We start from the raw sequence: 21,918 nt of genomic DNA, 5'->3' as shown, positions 1-21,918 counted from the left end.
AAATATTTTTTTTCAAAAATTTCTTTCATAGAAATGTTTGGCACATGTGTGTCACCATGTACAAGAAAATTTGGGTGATTTGGAGGTGGTGAAAAAATTCACCTTTTTTCAAAACCTGGCTTAAGTTAAGACCAAATGGTCCCTCCGGAATGCGGGCATTTTTTCGACCACCTCCAAATCACCTCAATTTTGGCACACATGATCTCTTGCACAAACAATGCTAGGTTTCCAAGGTTTTGTATTTTTTGAATTTTTTTGAATTTATAATGCCCTCTAGACTGACTGCTGAAAATATCGGTCTATGCCTCAAGGGGGCATTGTAAAATAAATTTTTTCAAAAATTTCTTTCATAGACATGTGTGTCACCATGTACAAGAAAATTTTGGTGATTTGGAGGTGGTGGAAAAATTCACCTTTTTTTCAAAAACTGGCTTAAGTGACCAAATGGTCCCTCCGAAATGCGGGCATTTTTTCGACCACCTCCAAATCACCTCAATTTTGGCACACATGATCTCTTGCACAAACAATGCTAGGTTTCCAAGGTTTTGTATTTTTTGAATTTTTTATGCCCTGGGCAATGTCAGTTCGAAACACTCTAGAGATACTTCCTCAACCAATGATGCGACCCAAGGACCTTCATGCAAAAACCAGGCACCTGCATGCAAGAGTCGGGGACCTGCATGTGAATAGTGATTCATCAAGGCCTTGACAGCTGCTGGCACAGCGGCTGCCGCCCGATTTGCATGCAGCGAAGATGAACGTGCATGGAGGTTTCTCAAATATTTCCAAGCACACCCCACTGGGCCCCGCTTATTTAAAAAATACGTCAGTCATTAATGATCTCTAAATGAAGAATATGCATGATGATTATGAATATGCATGACAACCATAGTAAGGGTGAAGAATCATATTCATCCTACAATGAGGACCAACGCTTGCTAAAATCACCTCGATGAAGGTATTTAAGCAGGTAAAGGAGCTGGTCGAGGGGCGGGGTGGGACTATTTTTAGTTGCACGAGAACAACGCGCGAGATCGTACGTGACGTGGGCCGTCCGGAGCTGCAACCTCGGATGGGCCGGTGTTTGGGTCGACGTAGGAAAACGGCCTGCCATGCATGAGCCATGCAGACCGTGGGATCGCGCGGGAGATCCGTTTGGCGGCCGTGCGTGCGTGCAGAAATACATCACAAAAATTATTCTACTCGACAATAACAAGTGCTCCATGCTAGCCCTTATTCCTGTTCGAAATACATCATCATTCTTAAAGTTGGACATCAAATGATACACACAGAAAATGGAAACGAAAGATGTCGAACTAATACAGTAACATGGCAGTACAACCGCACTTCACTAAATTACTGTCACGATGAAATAGAATGTAAAGACCACGTCACACAAAGCTGAATGGCACAAGACTTTCTCTGGCTCATCGTCGGTTCATGCTGTATGTAGACATCACAGTTCAGCCTCGAGATCCTACACAGAAGAATAGAATAAATCACATGGACATCAATTATGAGTAAAACACATGCAAAAAATAAATATGAACATATTTCGTACCTCTAGCAATTTAGCGCATTTACGTCGATTGTGACCAGGATTCTTGCAATAGCCACAGATATTCTGTGATCTTGACTTCTTTGTCTTTGCCTGCAGCCTTTTCTTCGGTGCACCTCGGCCTGGCACATGCACGGGATCCAGAACCTTATCAACTTTCTCCGAGTGCGGCATCAACGGGCCAAACCTAATGTTGTTATGCTGAGCATTAGTTGACTCCTTGCTGTCAGCTTGTTCAAAACTTGATTGCTTGCCATGATGTTGTGCTTGCAAAAGGATAATTAGACGGTGATAGTCCTCATCAGAGTGGCATGCCTTGAAACTTGCGGCGTGACTACAATTCCGCAACTCGCGGTACCTCTGCAGGCTTACCGAATAGTCATACATCTGGGTTTTTCTGGTAGGTGCGTATGCACATTTTGCATTCATAGTCCACCTAGTGGGAACGCAACAACTGGGCAGAATTGTTTATTTTAAAATCCCCAATATGTAAAAAATGTGGGAACATGGTGTGCCTGCGCATTCCAGCTTACGGCAAGAACAACTCACCCTGTGCAAAAGACCTCCTTGCTCTTCAATGCGCACTCCAAACTTTTTATCCATTCTTTCCTGCTTGGACACAACATAAGTGGAATCTTCTGATCCATCTAGTATCTCTCTGATCTGACATTTGCTGACAGCATCTATGCTCCATAAGACCATCTTAAAGACACTAGGTGTGAAAACTGTTGCGGCGTGTTTCTCAAGCGGCGAAGCATTTTCCTCTGTAAATGGAACGGACTGCAAGGCTTCGACGTCATGGAGAGCTTCGTTAATCCGTCGCGACGCAAGGCAACGCTCATAGTGCTCTAGCATTTCAAACAACGACATCTTACCCTCAAGATGCGTATGTAGCACAGAGTTCAAGCTCTCACTCCTCTGATTGCTGCTCAATCCTAGGAAACAACGCCCCTCAAGATATGGAGCACACCACAACTTTCTCATTTGATACATTTGATGCAGTCAAGACTCCTCACTGGTTACTTTATTCCGTTGTAAGAAGTATATCCATTCTATCTCATGCTCTTCAATGGAAGAAGTATCATAAATGAAAGATCTGAATTCCTCCTTTACGTCGTCATCATGCAGATGGCGTACAATGTTCTGCTGAATGTGCCATATACATAGTCTATGGTTTGAGTCTGGCCAGACCACCCTGATTGCTCTCTGCATTGCAAGGTCCCCATCTGTGATCACAGATATCGGATGCTTCTGTGCCATGCAATCAGAAAAGGTCCGCAACATCCACTCGTATGCCTGGCTTGTTTCATGAGAAATTATACCACAGCCAAAAATGACAGTGCTCCGATGGTGATTCAACCCGACAAACGGCACGAATGGCAGATTGTATTTGTTGGTTCTGTATGTGCTATCGAAAACAATGACGCCTCCGAAAGCCTCGTAGTCAAGTCACGATTGACTATCAGCCCAGAACAGTCCCTTCAGATGGCCATGCTCGTCTACCAAGTACTTGAAGAAAAAATCCACATCTCGCTCTCGCCTCGCCATCATGTGCATGATCACCGTATTAGCATCACCGGCACTGATTGTCTCCTGCTTATTAGCATGGCAGAAATTATAAATGTCCCTCTTTATGCATCCAACCTTATCAAATCCACCGTATTGAAAGCACAAAATATCCATAATACGGTATTTGCGGATCCCACATTTTCCATGTCCGCAATGTCCGCTTTCTGCTCATCGCTAATTCGTCTGTGCGAACGCAGCAGACAAGAAAGATCCCGTGGGGCTAGAGGATGGCTGTGCTCATCGATGAAATCCTTGACAAACCACCGACCGGTTTCCTCCTGTCTCGTAATGACCAATTTAGCATTACACCCAACACGAGTTAAACTTCGTGGCCTCCTCTTTCTATCTTCCATCTTTCTTTTCATGTGCTTCTCTTCGCGAAACCCTTGACGACTACACACAATTTTCCTTAAAATTATGTATTTGTTGGATCCATCCCACTCAACGTAGCTTTTCCTCACACTAAAACCTTTTTCAAGAGCATATTTGTTGTAGAATTCATAGCCTTCAGCCTCACTATCAAACATCTTGCTGACAACATTTAGATACTCGAACATACTCTCATCACTTGCATACGCCATGTCTTCCTGCATATGACATGTGAGGGAAACCAATCATCAACATCTTTCTGTTTATCAATGTTGCAGGTGTAAAATAGCTCATAGGCAAAGACAAGTGCATGGAAAAGACTTTGCTCGTTTGACATGTGAGGGAAACCAATCATCAACGCCCAACAAGTAGTATCTCATCTTCCTTTAAACTATATTTCATGCACTATGCAAACCTAAAGTGATGATGACTTTAATAAACTAAATTAAGTCAACTATGGAACCAATATCTCATCTTCCTTTAGTATATCTCATCTCAAACGTCAAGTATGTCACTTTTTTTCTGCGGTGCCAAAGGAAGTAAGCAATGCCCTCAACATCTTAGTTAAACTAACATGATGCGATTAGATCAAGAGAAACTATGCCACGATGAAGCTTTCCATTCGTTGTTCTAGTCCGTACAAATCTCGCATACTGCTAAATTATCCGGATCTTGTGGGGTTGAGGTTGTACTGCATGCACGGTGGAGGGGCGCAACGGCCAAGAGAACGAGCAGAACGCCAAGCCGAATTCATACCTTAAGGATGGTACGCGCGAAGAGATGGGATCGCCCGCCGCCGTCGCCGCCGATTCAGCCGGCGCAGATCCGGCCTTCTTCTTCTTCGGTGGCGGCGTGGGGGCTGGGGTTGGTTGGGTGGAGGACGAGGACGATGAATTTATTCCTCTCACCAGGCAGGTCGAGGACGGAGAAGGTCAGGAGCGGCGAGCGGCGACGAATACATCGGAGGAGGATTCTGAACTGGATCGAGTAGACATGGATCTGGTCCTCAGGTGATCGGTTCAAGAAAAGATATTTCCCCTGGACCATTATGCCCTTATCGCAATTAACATATTAAATTTAATCAATTAAAATTCCCTGCAAGATCGGACGGCTAATAAAAATCAAACGTGATCAGACATGTAAGTACTGCTAAGTACTCCAAGTACTAACCCAATCACCGTAAAACAGCTCTAAAAAGAACTACCTGCCATTGATACCATATTTCCTTCTGAGTTCTGACTGATATACAATCAATCTCGTTGGTTATTTAAAGTTTTAAACAATGTTTTCATCTTTATGTAACAAGTGCTTCCATTATTATTTCAGGAAGAGAAAACAACTGTACGGGAATCTTTCTCTTGCTTCAGCGTCACACATTGGTTCAGACCTTTGGACGAGTCAACAGTGTCTGTTTGAAAGGCATTGTCATCCCAGTGACATCGCAGACAACATTGTGTCATTGTCCTGCTCTTGCAGATGCCATCCCATGGGAGGATGTTGGTGTGTTTGTGTTCCGAGGAGGATGTTCCGACTTCTGAAGCTGGACAGTATCCAAACATACATGCCAATAGAAGTTATACAGAGGAAGTAAAAACTTGTCCCAAACCCTTCATAGTGAAGGACCCCTATCCTGCCGAAGCTGGATACCCGTTTCATGAGATACTGAACGGGCTTTCTCGCAAGCTTCCACGTGGCAAAAAAAAATTGAAACCCGGGCAGACCGTCCTGAGCTGGACTGCTGGCCCGTGGGTGACCTGGTGCTGACCACCATCACCATGACTAGCAGAGTCTTTTCTGAAAGTAAATATTTTCAATCTCGGCAATACTTTGTGCGCTTGTACCAGTATCGGAGCCCTTCCCTCTTTTCTGATTCCTTCCCTTTGACCACCGAAAATACAACTTCTAATAGCCATTTCTATTTTTTAGATGTTTCAAACAAGTGATTTTACACTTTTATCCTTCCTGTCTTTCCCCGATAGAGGAGTTTGACCCTTCCACTTCTGCCTTTGCCCTTTGTACTTCTTCCCGCAATTGAGATCCCTGTTAAGGAAGAGTATCTCGCTCGTGCTTTTTTTGCGAGGAAATCGCTCTACTTTTTCCAGCGATGAGTGATTGAGTAAGGTCTAATTCAATCTGTGTTATGACCTACCTTTTTTGATTGAAGTAAACGAGAGCTTTACTTCTTCTTTTCAAACCCTAAGGTTTGAGCTCGTCCTCGGGTCGGATTCGGATCCTTTTCTCTCTTTTGAAATTCCATAGATATAGATGTCTCGACTGCCGAATCCGAATCCTTAGAACAACTCGATTCCGTTGATTCACTGTCCATTTGTCCTTCAGCCGGATTAATGGTCAACGACTTTGACAGCCTTTCCTTCACACAAGGTTTTTAATCCATCTCCCCCGCTTAGGGCAGTAAGGGGAAGTAGCGATATTCCGATTCCTTCGTGGGGAATAGAATCAATTATGAAATTCATAAGTATATATCCCTCATCCCTATTGGTATCGGTTTGGGCCACTACCCAGAACCCTGCCAGAGCCCTATTTTTAAGAAGAAATTGACAATCTTTTTTAGAACTAGAACTATGGTAAAATCCAGTATCGACAGGCCTAGTTCTTTTCCTTTGCTTATGCAGGGCAAGAATTTGTCGAGTTCAATCAGTACAATAAGAAATCCTAAGTATTCTTTTGGTCAGGCGACACCCAGATTTGAACTGGGGATAAAGGATTTGCAGTCCCCTGCCTTACCGCTTGGCCATGCCGCCAAATCCGATCCAAAATCGAGCAAAATCTCATTCATCCACATTATTTTACTAATTTTTATTCGTAGGAGGGGATTATTAAACCCTTTTTGTTTTTTTTAGATCGTTGAATCCCTTTGTACTTATCCCTTTCCAATCCCTTTTAATAAATTCATTCCTGTTTTTTATTGGACCCAGTTTTATTCTCTTCGATTGATTGTATCTCAAAACACACATTGCTTAAATACCTTCTCTTTCTATTAAAAAGAGAAAGGATTTCCAGTCACAGACTGCCAAATTTAGGAAAAATTGGAACCATTAACTATATTATTTGTTATTATTTGTTATTTTGATATTTTCTATTTGTTAGTAGTGAACGGTTCTAAAATGGGTATTGTATCCCAAATAGTGTTTCCTTAATGGCATAACAAAATCAAATTGATTTACGGCTAATCAGTATCAATTAAAAAAAAGAGAATTATGATATTGATATAGTGTGACCTGACCCCTGTTGCTCCAAGTGAAATTCTTTCTAGGGTTCTTAAAGATATTCTCCATTTTTTCCCTTTCCCTACAATAAAGTATAGTCTGAAGGATAGCACGCACCATTCCTCGCTTATGATAATCTAAGGCCAAAAAGAAAGAAGGCTCACACCATAATAATACCTACCCTTTTTCCTCGATCGTCAAGGTCGTGGATTTGGATCGATTTCGGTTTTACGGGCTTCATACATTGTTAAGAAAAGTACTCGGCATTGGAAAGCATCACGTTCTGGCCACACACAAAAGAAGTCGGTGGAAGGTATGGAATTTCTCGGCTGAAGGTCAGAAAGAAAGCAATCGCCAGTGCTCTCGGTTCCAGCAACGAGTCTTTTCTCTGAGAATTAAGGAAAACAAACTAACCTTGTCTGTCTATGTTCACCTTGACATGAAAGACTCTTTTCCTAACCTGACTGTTCTACCTGGCTAGTTCACTTCACTTTTCGAGGGATCCTGGATTGGAGTTCACTTGTCTATGAGTGTCTGAACAGCTTCAGATCCTTCCAAGACGCAGGGGTTCTCTCTCCATTCACTTTGAGCTGGGTTTCTTGTGATCTTTTTAGTAGTTTTTCCATCCAATTTTATGGTAAATTAAGTCTTACACAGCTGTCCCCAAGGATATCCATTCCATTCGGCAGGGACTCCATCTCGCATTCGATCTCCCCCCTTTCCCTGAAAGAGTCGAGGTCTCTCTGGACTTCTCTTTTGCCTCTCTCCCAGATTCAGAAAAAGGGAGGAAGAGGGCCTCTCGACGGGAGTGATTCCCCGAAAAGAGATCGTTCCCAGCATCCTCGAGTTCGTAGTCAAACTCACCTTCATCCACCTTTCATGGACTGGCGCGGGCAAGCGCCGATGTCTGGAGCAGGAGATGGAAGCTTGGGTTGAGGAGGCTGTCAACGAGTCATCAAAGGCGATAGATTGGTTATATTCGGATTCGTTTGATTTTGATTTTCTTTTTTTTGGTTGTGAGAGGTCTGAGTCCACAGCTGGGGAAGAGTCGTCAGATGACAATTGAAGTAGGGGTCTGCCTCTTTCAAAGGGAAGCAAGAGTCTCATAGGGAAGGAGATCCTGCGCAGACCAATCCCAATCAGGAAGAGAGTCTTGTTGTCAATGAAAGCAGTTTTTCTATGTCACATATCTGCCTATCTCGTGTTGTGAGCTATAAAGTACCCACCAGGGGGGGTGGACCAAGAAAGAGGCAGGCGATTGGGTCCTTCCCATCCTCTGTGATGTCAGTCTCTTTGTCATTCTTTCACCCTTGCTGAGTAGCGAAGTGAGCATACTCAAGATCCAATTCATCAATCATTTGAGTTGGTACGAACATAGGAATCCAGACTCCGCTTGATTCGATCTTCAGTTTTGACCTTCATCAGTCAGGAAAAAGAAGAAGGACCCACTTATTCCACTCGGAGAGACCGAACCAGGCAACAAAAAAAAAGAAAAACTGAAGGAAGTTCTCTTTCCATTCCAACTAAACTAAGTGAAAAAAGGGGGAGAGCAAAACAGAAACACAGGAACAAAGAAACTATGTCCAAACCAACGAGTCCTTTGGTCGACTCTAAAGAATGTATTGGGAGTTGGGAGTTAGCCGTCTCATAGGAGTGATAGCTGGGTTTTTCACGGAGTTTCTTCGTACGATTGAAAAAAAGAGTGCTCTAGGTCGGAGAAAACAAGAAGAAGATTGTTCACCACTCTGTCTCCCAACCTCTTTAAAGCAGCTACCTACCGTGATCTGGTCTTGGGACAGCATTGGCACCCCTGTTTGCTGGATCTTCTAGGCACTCTAAAGCGCTTCCACGAGAGACAGATGGACTTTGAGTTATAGACGGAGAAGAGCCTTTAGAGGATCAAGAGTGATTCCTCAATAAAACAAATGGGATTTTGAGGGAGGGCTGAACGCGATGTACTGAAGGGTTCGCTTTCGCTGATCGGCGCCAGTCTTTCCTGCTGTGAATTTCCCAGGTCGGGAGGGGCCCTTTCCTTCTACCTTACTGAACCCATTCACCAATGATTGGATCACTCAAAGCTAAAGACCAATTCCTTCCTTTTAGGTGGTCTAGGTGGCTGGGATACTATGCCCTTCTTTTTAGAGGCTCAAAGACGAGTTCTTTGAAGGAAGCAAAAGAACCCATGTGTCTCGGATGAAGTCTACCCTCTTTTTGTGCCGGGAAGAAGAATGAGATCCAACTCAAAGTCAAGGAAAGCGGCCTAGACCACTGACTTTTGATGGAAGGCTTCTGAACATGGATTGGTCTGATAAAGCCAATTTTTCGGCGAATCAAATATTTTCTGAGAGCACTAGACCTTCTCTCTTTCAGGATTGATTCCCACTCACTGCCTGATAGCAGGCTTGGCCCATGAGACCTATTGTCTTATTGTACTGGCTCACTTCACTACTTTGGAGGATGGGTTTTTCCCCTTTTTGGTTCGCAAACGCTCTAACCCATCGAGAAGCTCCATCCAAATTGGAGTTGATGTGAGCACTTCCCCAGAGGCAGAGGCTTTTTCTACAAAAAGGTGGGAGCATAAAATGTAGGTGAGTCAATTACGTGTGGCCTTCAAGTATTTCGTATTGTAACAATATTAGATCGGCATCCAAACAAAGGTGCACGTACGGTATCTAAGGGATACAATTTTGTCCTAATCATCGAGAAAGATGAAATAAGTTGATAGCGCGATCTCGTACTAACACATACTCTCTAAATATTGAAGAACTGGCATGCGGCCTTCAAGCCACAACCGCCACAAGCCGTCCGTCGCCCGTCCACGTCCAGCGGCCGAGCGCGAGCAACATGTCCGTGGCGGCAGGGGTGAGCGATGCGGCCATCGCGGTGCGCGACAAGCTCCGGGGCAAGATCGGGCGGACCAAGGTGAAGCGCTACTGGCCCGGGAAGAAGCCCGAGTGGGCCGAGGAGGCCGAGGACGACATCGACCTCCGGGCGGCCAGGGTCTCCCTCGACGAGGCGTTTTTCATAACTGCTTTCTTTTCAGATAATGATTTGCTTTCTTTTCTGAAAAACTGCCAGACTACCCTTCATACGTACATACTCATAACTAGCTGTCAAGTTGAAAATAACTACTTACCATCCCATACAACATTTCCTTCTGACTGACATACAGCGAAATCCCTCGCGTTGGTTGCTTGAAGTTTTTAAACACCATTTTTATCTTTCTGTAACAATTGCTTCCACCATTATTTCAGGCGCACAGTTGTTCAGAACTTCGGACAGAAGATCATATCTGCTTGAAGGGCGGCTCCATTGCAATTTCGCTATATGCGCCTCCACAGAAATTGCCAAAACCATCTTTCATATACTTCCATCGTCTCCTTCTACGACGGCACGAATGATCCCAAGGGTGTGCCAGGTAAAATGGCCGTCTGTCGGCGAACAATACTCTTATTCCCCTCTTCTTGTTTTGCTGAACTGACCTTTCTATGTGCCCCATACAGGTGCCTGCGCGTCTGGTTGGGAGAAGTTCAAGAACAACCTGCTGTTTGACATCTCAACCGGTTGCCCACCCATGGCTGTGGTTTTCTGTTACGTCTTGGTGATCACCGCATACGGATGATGATGATCCGACTCCTGAAGCTGTTTGGTGTGTTTGTCTCAGAGAAGGATGCTCCGACTCCTGAAGTTGGACTATCCTGAAACAGATGTTACAGAGGAAGCAAACGACTTGTCGCAAACCCTTCATAAGGAAGCAGGCTATGGTGCTCGAGGGATGCTACACGTGTACGATGAAAGTTTTACGATCCTTGTACGACATATGACATGAGCTGTTGATGTTAGTCTTGTTTTCAATCTGTACGTTCCATGTTAGTGTCGTACAAGCAAGCCGGAGATGCATTTCATCAGATACTCGCAAGCTCCTATATGGCAAAAATGTCTTCTTTTTTTAAAGGAAAAACTGTCTTTTGAAGCCCGGACAGACCCTCCTGAGCTGGACCGCTGGCCTGGTGGGTGACCTGAAGCCTGGTAGCATCATAGAGCCTAGTAGTTCTTTTATCCTTTGTAATTTCGTCCATGAGTTTAGGAGCTCGAATTCCGAGGCTCGCAATCTAGCGAAGCATGCTCTCAAGTTAGGGGTGGGCCGCCATGTTTGGTTAGGACACCCCGAAGATCTTTTGTTCGTCCTGTAAACATTGTGACATCATAATAAAGGTTCGTGTGATTGCCTAAAAAAAAAGAGAGATGCTAGACTCCTTTCTTTTACTAAATATTTCAAACTTGGTATACTTTGCGCGCTTATAGTGCAGCCATGGTTGGATGGCGTTTTTCCAGCAACTTGACGCAGTGAGCAGCAGTTAAATTGGTTTTATCCGTTTGGAGTTTGGATGGCGTTTTAAAACTGCTTTTTACGGAATTTGAGAAGTGTTTGATTTTGGATTGAAAAGTAGCTGGGCCGAGAGAAGTCCCAGCGGTGGGCCTCGGTAAGGCGGTCCGCTTGGTCGCAGGCAGTGGTCTACACGGCCTCAGGGCCCTTTTCTATTCTCACACGGCCCCCCTCCAAGCCCTTCCCCCGCCCCAGGCCTCACGCGCAGGCGCCCGGCTCCCCTCTTCTCATCCCCGTTCCGGAAGGCTCGACCTCCTCTGGCGGCGCCGCCGGAACCTCCACCTCCACCGCCTCCGCCCCCTCCCACCCCCCACCAAAGCACCGCCCAAGGAGCCCTTCCTCCCCTCCACCGGATCCATATCAGACGCGCTTCTTTCCTTCCCTCGGCAATCAAACCCTAGCCTGCTCGGATTTGTCTTCGCTTTATTAGGGTTGGACACCGCCTTCCCCGAGTCCCTCCCCGTCACCGCCCCAAGCAGTCCAGCGGCCGAGCGCGAGCGCCATGTCCGTGGCGGCGGGGGTCAGCGATGCGGCCATCGCGGTGCGCGACAAGCTCCGGGGCAAGATCGGCCAGACCAAGGTGAAGCGCTACTGGCCGGGAAAGAAGCCCGAGTGGGCCGAGGAGGCCGAGGACGACATCGATCTCCGGGCGGCCAAGGTCTCCCTCGACGAGGCGTTCCCCAAGGCCGAGGAAGGGGACCGCGACCGCGACCGCCCCCCCAAGGACGACCGGCGGCTCCGGCGCCTCGCGGAGACGCGCGCGGAGAACAAGGAGGAGCTCCGGGCCGACCACCGCCGCATCCGGCAGGCCGAGATCGTGTCCACCGCCGAGGAGGAGCGGGACAGGCAGGAGGCCCAGGTGGAGGAGGAGGACGACGAGGACGCGCAGGAGGAGAGGCGGCGGAGGATCAAGGAGAGGCAGCGCCTCAGGGAGCAGGAGGAGGAGGAGCTGCTCCCGCAGGAGGATGAGCCGCTAGAGGATGATGTGCAGGAGTCGGAGGAATCTGAGTACGAGACCGACTCGGAGGACGAGCAGATGGGCATGGCCATGGTGAAGCCCGTGTTCATACCCAAGGCGCAGCGGGACACCATCGCCGAGCGCGAGCGGCTGGAGGAGGAGGAGCGGCAGGTGGAGGAGACCATCAGGAAGAGGCTCGAGGCTAGGAAGATCGAGACCAGGCAGATTGTGGTGGAGGAGATTAGGAAGGACGAGCACATTCAGAAGGCGCTTAACGAGGATGCTAGCATTGAGGATGTCGACACGGATGATGAGCAGAACGAAGCCGAGGAGTATGAGTCATGGAAGAACCGTGAGATGGCGCGGATTAAGAGGGACAGGGAGGAAAGGTATGCGAGGCTGAAGGAGAAGGAAGAGATTGACAAGGTGAGGAATATGACCGAGGAGGAGCGCCGAGAATGGGAGAAGAAGAACCCGAAACCTTCTCTCCAGAAGTCCAAGCAGAAGTGGAACTTTATGCAGAAGTACTACCACAAGGGTGCCTTCTTCCAGGAAGGCGGTGATGACGTCAGCCAGTCAGCTGGTAGAGATGCTATATACACCCGTGATTTCTCTGCGCCCACCGGTGAAGATAAGATGGACAAGAGCATCTTGCCCAAGGTCATGCAAGTCAAGCATTTCGGGCGGAGTGGCAGAACAAAGTGGACACATCTTGTTAACGAGGACACTACCGACTGGGATGCACCGTATGTACTCATTCTTTTGGCATTACTATTTTCTACCTGAAAATTTTCAGTTGGCCTGTTTAATTATCGTCCTATTGCTTATCGGTAGAACATGTGCCATCTATCCAGTACTTGGTCCAGACAATACTAGCCTACATAGAAGACTCTCTGTGTATGCTTTTCAGCAGAATACTAATAGCCCCTCTCTATTTATTCTATTGGCATGCCTGATTTGTCCCCCTCTTTGTTATTATTCTAGCCTTGTGGATGATATTTATCAATTAGTTTGTTTTTGGTTAAAGGGCAGTCATTCCTATCTTATAACAAGGAAGTCATGGCCCTTACTTATTTCTTGTTGAATTTCAGATGGGCTACAAACGGGCCGCTGCGAACAAAATATAATGCAAAAATGGCGGGCATGAATGCACCTATTGCTAAACCAAAGGGAAGTAAGAAGATGAAGGATTGGGATACAAAACGAGATGATTAAATGTTTGTTGCTGGCTGTGTGACCTGGTACACTGCTGAACATGGTGATTATGCAGATGTTTTTCTTCTTTATGTTGGTCGCATATGACACATGTGCCATCATTTGGTAATGTACCTATGCTGTCAAAATTCTTCGTCTTTAGCCTTTTACTGTCTTGCAAAATGCTTTGTCAGAGAAATATTTCATACATATATGTTTCTGTGCTTCTCGTGACAGGAGCATGTTCTATACTTCTATGCTATTTGTTGGAAAATGTCGTCGTCCCCTAGTCATGCAATATTTACGTGCTCTTGAGAATCGTATAGTAATAGAATTCCAAGGAAGCCTTAATTCGTCCCTCCAGTCCTTAGTCTGCATATAAGTTTTGCCTGAAGTCAGAGTATCTCTAATTTGACCAAACTTATAGAGATAAGTATCAACAATTCATAATACGAAATCAATATCATTAGATTCATTATGGAATGTAGTTTCATATTATATGTTTTTGATATTGTAGATGTTGATATTTTCTAATATAAATTTGGTCAAACTTTACAAAGTTTGACTTGACACAAATCTTATACGCGGAGTTAAAGGGACTGGAGGGATGTTTAAATGGAAGAAAACATAGGCCAAAAAGGTCTCATGGGTGGTGGCTCTATTCATAGCTGTTGGACCATGAGATACTCGGAATTTGTGTTACAGACTAACAGATCAAATTTAGGCTATTTCTCCAGAATTCGCTGCCTCATTTCATTTAATTGCCTGTCCATTTGGTTGTTGTGTTCTTTTCCATTACCTTCATTGTTAAGGTTGGAATGAAATAAACTATTCTTACCCATCTCAGTTCAAAATTCAAATAGCCATGTAGGCTGCCCAGATCCTCCCTGACTACCCCGAAGCCTCTGCCCCTCCTGAACTGGGCTGCTGGCCCGGTAGGTGAACTAAAAGCCTTGGTAGCATCTCTCGAACCTTAAAGATGTCATTTCTTTAATAAAAAAATACAACTTGGTGTACTTTGTGCGCTTATTATACCACCATGGGTCCATGGCTGCATACCTCATAACTTCATCTCTTCTCTTGTTCTTCATTACAAGGATGAAATGACAACCATTGTGCGCTTTGTCCGTTGTATGTGGATATCATAATGGAAATTACAAGATTTCAATCATGTGGATTGTTTGTCCATTGTCTCAGACAGGCTCGCGTTTCCGGATTGTCAAACCTGCTTATATCTCTGTCAGTTATGTTCTGGACTTGTGGTACATGACCCACCCAGCTGATGTTTCTATTGGCCCCCCTTTTGTGTTCCCCAGAAACAGTGGAGAAGAGGTGAAGTGCTGTAATAAGTAATGCCATCTCATCTGGGAGCCTGTCTGGTAAGTGATTGGAGATTTGGAGTAACAATCCAGGCATATGGAGCTGCAGTCTTTGTATAAATACTGTTGCTGATTTCCCAAGGAATAATGTTCAGACATGTGACTGAATTAGCCAACCGATGTTTGTTGGCTCTTCTGAGAATTGGATTCCACGTCAGGCCTTTTGTGTTAGACCTTCCTTAACAAAAGGGGAAATGTTCAAGTTACACCTCTACTTTTATGAAAATCCGGATTACTGTGAGCCTTGCTATAAACTGGTCACTTTTTGAGATGGCCGGTCACTTTAGTCCACCAACTTTGACAGCCGGTGCAAATATCACCCTGATACAGTGGCAACTTGGGGACTGGGCCTCCCATTAGCTTAATTTTGTCACTTCCTGAAACCAGAACAGAGGGGAATAGATTACATCTTTTTCAAGAAGAAGAAAAAATCTTGGGCCTGATCTTGACATATAATCGCAATTGGAAGCAGTAGATGCCAACTAACACAGGTGCTGGGTACTGTACGGTAAAAGAGCTCCACCTGCAGCCCTGCTTATTAAAGGTGATTTCATCTGGTAGCCTGTCTTATGGAAAGTGAGTGATTGACACTTGGAGTAATATGTAATTAGGCATCTAGCTAGTTGCGGTCTCTGTCCAAAGTGTTGCTGATGCATTAAGCAAAAAAGAATAGCTCGGACATGTGACCGAATTAGCCAACAGATGTTTGTTGGCTCCTATGAAAATTGAGAGTCGATGTCATGACTTTTGTGTCATGGCTCACTTTTGTTAGGCCTTGATCTAAAAGGGAAAAGGAGGTTCTCCCATATATTTTCTCTATTCTCGTGTATTTCTTTTGTTAGGCCTTTTTTGTCCAACAATAATTTTGATCACCCAACTTAAATACTATACTCCTAGACGACATGACTTGTCAACTTGATAAAGGTCTCTTTGCTGGTTTAGAAATGTTTGGTGGATGATGTGGCAGTGGTTTTGCACACGTAGCGGCACCAACCAGCATTTTTGAGAAGGAAGCAGATAATAGGAGAGGGAAGACGAATACGAATGCTTGTTAAATCATGATAAGCATTCTAGATGAAAACGAATAAGAATGTTGTTTAATCATGATAGATATCCTAGACAAGAGACAAGAATATGGGTACGTATGTCAGAAATTGAGAAAATAGCAATAACGTTGAAACATGAAACTAGAGAATGGTGGCAATGAGAATTCTCAATGGACGATTGTTTGTAGCATATCTTTTTTTGTCTAAATGTTCAATATTTTTGGATTTTAAATATCTTTCCGTAATTCAGATGATGTTTCCATGGTTTCTTATATTCCCCTAATATATGAATTCCTTGTCAGTTTTTCAAGATTTGTCTGTTGTGTAGGTTTGTTTACAAAATCTAGCCGACGGCGGGCGATCGGCGTGCAAAGGCCATCCACCAAACCACCTCTGTTTACAGTATCGATCGATCCGGTCAGGGACCAAACATGTCCAGCTTAAATCGCACGTACGTGCGGGTCAAGTGTCAGCACACACAACACAGAGGGAAGAAGACGACGACGACCTACTCCCCTGCGTGTAGTCTACTGGTACCTAACTAAGTACCCCTGCCGAACACGAGCAACACCAGCCGACGACGGCGACGAGCGACCGAGCGAGCGGGAGGGAGACGACAGATCACAGATGCCGCCGCTGGCCGCAAGTGAAGTCAAAGGAGGAGGACAGGCGGCACGGCGTTGGATTGATTGTGCGGCAAGCATGCATGGCCACCGACGGATGGAAAGGTGGGACAGGCTTCTCTCTTAAATACGCGGTTTGGCTCGCTGGACCCCGCCAAAAAAGGCCAGATGTACGTCGCTCCAGTCGGCGGCGTCCGGTTGGATTTCATGTACCGGAGTAATCTCCGGCCGCGTCTCCCGGGATGATTGATTGCTCCATCGTCTCCGTCTGCCAGCAAAAGCCTAACTTTCGCCTCCTCTGCGCGCTTATAATCAACTAACTGAACGCCCGTTCACACGACTGTTACCATCTCTACTGGAGTACAAGCAATATTTTACTCTCTTTTTAGGGAAGCAATATTTTACTCTCATAAATGGTTTTAGGGTTTGTAGTAATGATGGGAATTTAGGTCTAGCAGCACACAAATCACCACCTTCGGAATCGCGCAAATTCTCTCTCGAAACCTAAGAAGGGTTTTACCATGATTCATCTAGTCGAACAACTGTCACAGTGTCCGACTGGATGTAGTCGCGACGATGCTCGATTGTCGAAGGAGCACCGCAGTAGTCGACAGTGCAGTTGCTGCTCATAATCATTATCGTCACTCTGGTGCAACGACGGGTTATCAAAGATACTGCTTCTCCTCTCCTCGGTGCATGCCGAGGAGATGGGCTGGCGAGGTCTAGGAGGCGCACAAAGCACTAGTAGTTCAAGAACATCTTATTTTATGGGACAGAGAGAGAATAGTGTTCATCTACGCGGAACCTGAACATCTCTTAAAATCTCAACAAACTAAAAATAGATAACTGATGCTATATTCCACCGATAACAAAGCATTAGCTTAGACAATATTTGCTTCTCTGTGATCCATAATCAGGCTATCTTCTTCAAACCCTATACATGAGACTTTCTGGGTGCACTGCGTCTCCACCCCTCATTTGTCTGTAGGTCACCGCCCCTCTCCTCCTTTGCTAGATTCGTCGGTGTGGGAGTGTAGGAGGACCCCGATCCACCAGATGGAGCTCTAATTTCCCCCTTCCTTGCTTTAGGGCTTTTAGTAGGGTTATGCGACAACGCCTTGTTGGTGGTGATGATGCCGGTCTGACGAATAAATTAATCTCGAGCCTCTCCATCTTGACGGTGTCGACTGCGGTGGCATCGATGGCCCATTGGTATAGATTCATGCCGACTGTGGCGATACAATTCAATTAGGGTTTGTCGCTATGGCGGCGGCGACGACTTCTGTTTGCACTTTGGTCCTCTAGCCTCTTCTCCATCACGTTGGTATGACCTTGCGATGCCGGTGTGATGATTGTGAGGTTTTTTGGAGGTTGGGTTTTTGGATCTATGGATCTATCGATGATGTAAGCTTCAACAACTTCTTCGGGCTGCTGGTCTGGCAGGATCCTGCCCTTGATCACTTCTCGTTCACAAATCAACAAAGACTGGCACACTCTTATCATAGTGATGCAGCGGGTCGACATGACATCAGCCCGTTCTAGAGGAAGAAGAATCGGCCTCCCAGTCATGTATTTTCTTTATTTTCAGGATGTTATGTATTTGATCAGTGTACTACTCCCTTCGTCTTAAATTACATGTCTTACATTTATCTTTGAGACGGATGTAATAGATTGGACGCCTGTTCCTAACCAGAAAAAAAATCCCATTTTACCTGTCAGAATCACTACGTGCACGCCACTAGTAACGTGCTGGGCTTCGCTAATAAATCCTCATCATCCCTAAATACGTGGGCCGTGGTACGTGTAGCATTTACAGATACGGTGCTGGATTTACTGCGCGCGCGCGCGTGTGTCTTGACTCTTGAGGTGAGCGTCCCACCAACCTGCTCCGCCGACAGCTAGCTCATCATTGACACCGAGGGCCGAGCCGGCTCCCACCACCACCACCCTCCGCCTCCACCTCCGCCCCGCTCGCTCCTCCGCATTATTATCACCCGACGCCCCTCTCCTCTCCCCTCCGACTCCCCCCGGCCCCCTCCCTCCCCTGCTCGCCAACGAGCGGCAGCAGATTCGCCCGTCTCCCCTCCCCCTCCTCCCCACCCTCTGCCTTTCTCCTCCGTCCTTCTTGGCGCTGAGCAGGGAGGCGCACGGGGAGCTGCGGGCGGGCGGCGGCGATGGGGAAGCCGCGGGCGATGCTGGCCCTCGCGGCCGCGCTCGCGCTGCTCCTCTCCTGCTCCGACGTCGTCGTCAGGGGCCAGGACACTGAGAGGATCGAAGGTATGCAACTATGCGCGATTCAGCTGCAGAGAGAAAAAAAAATGCTCCCTTTTTCTTTCCAGCCTTTGATGCTCTGCTAGTCTCTACTGTTCTTCTTCCTGCCGGCGCAATGCTTGTGCCACCGAGTTCGATTGATCCCCAAAAATCCGCGGTTCCGTGTGCGTTTCCGCTGTGCATGGGATCTGATTTGGGGGCATCCATCCGTACTGCTTTTGGAGCGAATCCTGCCGGTTGGGGTTGGGGAAGAAGGCGAGCGGCATGAGATCTGCGGCCGCTAGACCAATTCGTGCCAAGATCTCGAGACCCTGATAGGATTTTATTATGCGCCGCATGTTCCGACTTTGGTCACCGACAGGGAGAGCATGTCTGACTTTGTAGATAAGCAAGAGCGCCTACCTCAGTTGCCAAACTTCACACATTATTACTATTAAACCTCCCTGTGATTAAAGTCTAAATTGTCTGTTCCCGTGTCATATTCTACCAACAGCCCACTCAAACTGTTCCATAGCTCTGTATTTTTAGCTATGGTGATTGTGCTGTGGCAGTACCTAATACTATTTCTCATCACGTTTGGTTTGATGGAAATTCAGGGAGTGCTGGTGATGTGCTGGAGGATGATCCCGTCGGGAGGCTGAAGGTGTACGTCTACGAGCTGCCCACCAAGTACAACAAGAAGATGGTGGCCAAGGACTCCAGATGCCTCAGCCACATGTTTGCCGCCGAGATATTCATGCACCGGTTCCTGCTGTCGAGCGCTATCCGGACCATGAACCCGGAGGAGGCCGACTGGTTCTACACTCCGGTGTACACCACCTGTGACCTTACTCCGTGGGGCCATCCCTTGCCCTTCAAGTCTCCGCGGATCATGAGGAGTGCAGTTCAGTTCATCTCCTCGCACTGGCCCTACTGGAACCGGACGGCGGGTGCTGATCATTTCTTCGTCGTGCCACATGACTTTGGGGCGTGCTTCCATTATCAGGTGAGTCATAGAGCACAGATGGAAAGCCTGAATCTTCCAACTATGTATTACCACTGAAACATGGAATGAATATATTTTTGCACACTTATTAGACACTTTGCACGCCTGCAGTATCAGACTTTGGCAGCTGTTCATTTGATTATGTAGCGTAATCTGCATTTTATCTTAGATGGAAACAAACTGCATGCTCTGTTCTAGTAGAATCTTTCTCTGACATGCAATTTGCATTGCCATGGTTCAGGAAGAGAAGGCGATTGAAAGGGGGATCCTTCCATTGCTTCGCCGCGCTACACTTGTCCAGACATTTGGGCAGAAGGATCATGTCTGCCTAAAGGAGGGCTCAATCAACATCCCACCATATGCTCCTCCCCAGAAAATGAAAACTCACCTTGTACCCCCGGAGACCCCGCGGTCCATCTTTGTGTATTTCCGTGGTTTGTTCTACGATACGGCGAATGACCCCGAGGGTGGTTACTATGCAAGGTATGCACATCTAAAACATGTGGTACTCCTCATAATCATCATTCTTAATGAATTATTGGGGCACAAAAGTCTTGACGTACCTGCTATATGTGCAATGCAGAGGTGCCCGTGCGTCGGTGTGGGAGAACTTCAAGAACAACCCACTGTTCGACATCTCGACGGACCACCCGCCCACCTACTACGAGGACATGCAGCGCGCCATCTTTTGCCTTTGCCCTCTAGGCTGGGCTCCGTGGAGCCCCCGTCTCGTGGAGGCGGTGGTGTTCGGGTGCATCCCGGTGATCATCGCGGACGACATCGTGCTGCCCTTCGCGGACGCCATCCCGTGGGACGAGATCGGCGTGTTCGTCGCGGAGGACGACGTCCCCAAGCTTGACACCATCCTGACCTCCATCCCGATGGAGGTGATCCTGCGGAAGCAGAGGCTGCTGGCGAACCCGTCGATGAAGCAGGCCATGCTGTTCCCGCAGCCGGCCCAGCCCGGGGACGCCTTCCACCAGATCCTGAACGGGCTGGCGCGGAAGCTCCCGCACAGCAAGAGCGTGTACCTGACCCCAGGGCAGAAGGCGCTGAACTGGACCCAGGGCCCCAAGGGTGACCTGAAGCCATGGTAGGTAGCCGCGGCGGCACCGGCATTGGCTCCATGAGCTGATGATGTTCAGTCAGAATGAAAATGAGAGGACTGATGAGTAAGCCCAGCCAAGCCAAGCCATTACTGTCATCAAATGTAAAGCTCCTTCCTTCCTGATTACCTTGCTTCTTTTTGTTGTGATGTGCCCCTTCCATGTTATGGCATGGCATGGTTCCCTTGTTTTTTGTTGCCCTAGTGCTTAGAACTGCTGCTGCTGTAGGTGATCATGGATCATATAGTGTTATATATATGCATGACCTTTGTATTATACTGCTATACAGTAGATGCCGATCTGTAATGGCGGGAATAATTAAGTAAGGTTAACAACAGACCGGTCGTATCCGGTGTACAGAGGCAGAGAGATATGCTTGTCGCTGAGCATGTCTGCCGTTTGTATTGTTTGAAGGCAGCACGGTATCCGTGTCATCTTTGGTTGATATCGTGACTTATTTTGTGACACCACAGGGCTTTTGTTTGGAACATCAATGTAGCTCATATTGATGATGAAGGTAGATTAGGGTGATGCTGAATGCAACTTGCAAGGAACGCCGGCGCCTGACGGCTCCAGCTGCAGCAGACCGGACGTTCCATCGATGCATGCTTAGCAGTAAAGCATTATCAGCTGCAATGTTTGCATCCCTATTAACATGGACAAGCGTATGAAAGACTTAAGCACCTACAGATTTGTTCAATCCGGCTTCGGAGTCGAGGATATGCCTGCCCTGCGCTTTGCTACGGGGTGAGCCAAATGAGGCCTCTGACACGAGTACCGGGTTGGGCCACAACGAGGACATCCATGTGAGCCCAAACCGTTCAAGACCTGGAACGGTTAACAGAATTTGAGGCCAAAACTCGGTTCGGCGCAAGATTAGAGCTGTAAACAGTTTTAAAACAAGAAGCGGGGATAGCTCAGTTGGGAGAGCGTCAGACTGAAGATCTGAAGGTCGCGTGTTCGATCCACGCTCACCGCAAATTACCTTTTTTTTTGTCTAAATAATCGGTCAATAGTGTTTTTCCTAAGACAAAATTAGAGGAAAAAGACGGTATGTATCAGCGAATTTTTTAAAGTAGGTACTCCCTCCGTCCCATAATATAAGAGCGTTTCTGACACTACACTAGTGCCAAATACGCTCTTATATTATGGGACAGAGGGAGTAGCATATAAAAAAAACAGTCTAATCGGTCATCAGTGTTTAAACCTTTTTCTTTAAAAAAACTGGTACGTATCAGCAACTTTT

At 46.6% G+C, this 21,918-nt stretch overlaps 2 protein-coding genes and 2 non-coding genes across 4 annotated transcripts; 3 read left to right on the top strand and 1 right to left on the bottom strand.

The window, feature by feature from the left end:
* Positions 1-6,187: 6,187 nt before the first annotated feature.
* TRNAC-GCA (transfer RNA cysteine (anticodon GCA)) lies at positions 6,188-6,258 on the bottom strand. Its single transcript has one exon. It is a non-coding gene; the product is annotated as a tRNA-Cys (tRNA).
* Positions 6,259-11,345: 5,087 nt separating this feature from the next.
* Positions 11,346-13,517, top strand: LOC123080377 (microfibrillar-associated protein 1). Its single transcript, XM_044503285.1, has 2 exons — positions 11,346-12,814; positions 13,160-13,517. Exons 1-2 carry the CDS (start codon positions 11,613-11,615, stop codon positions 13,281-13,283), a joined length of 1,326 nt encoding a protein of 441 aa, XP_044359220.1. The 5' UTR covers positions 11,346-11,612; the 3' UTR covers positions 13,284-13,517.
* Positions 13,518-18,285: 4,768 nt separating this feature from the next.
* LOC123080374 (probable glucuronosyltransferase Os01g0926600) lies at positions 18,286-21,117 on the top strand. Its single transcript, XM_044503280.1, has 4 exons — positions 18,286-18,587; positions 19,178-19,566; positions 19,808-20,049; positions 20,150-21,117. The coding sequence occupies exons 1-4, from the start codon at positions 18,485-18,487 to the stop codon at positions 20,661-20,663; spliced, it is 1,248 nt and encodes a 415-aa protein (XP_044359215.1). The 5' UTR covers positions 18,286-18,484; the 3' UTR covers positions 20,664-21,117.
* A 461-nt stretch (positions 21,118-21,578) lies between these two features.
* On the top strand, positions 21,579-21,651 carry TRNAF-GAA (transfer RNA phenylalanine (anticodon GAA)). Its single transcript has one exon. It is a non-coding gene; the product is annotated as a tRNA-Phe (tRNA).
* The last annotated feature ends 267 nt before the right edge of the window (positions 21,652-21,918 follow it).

The sequence above is a fragment of the Triticum aestivum genome, chromosome 3D, assembly GCF_018294505.1.
Source record: "Triticum aestivum cultivar Chinese Spring chromosome 3D, IWGSC CS RefSeq v2.1, whole genome shotgun sequence".
NCBI lineage: Eukaryota > Viridiplantae > Streptophyta > Magnoliopsida > Poales > Poaceae > Triticum > Triticum aestivum.
The sequence above is the reverse complement of the archived record's forward strand: the minus strand, read 5'-3'. Positions and strand labels throughout refer to the sequence as shown.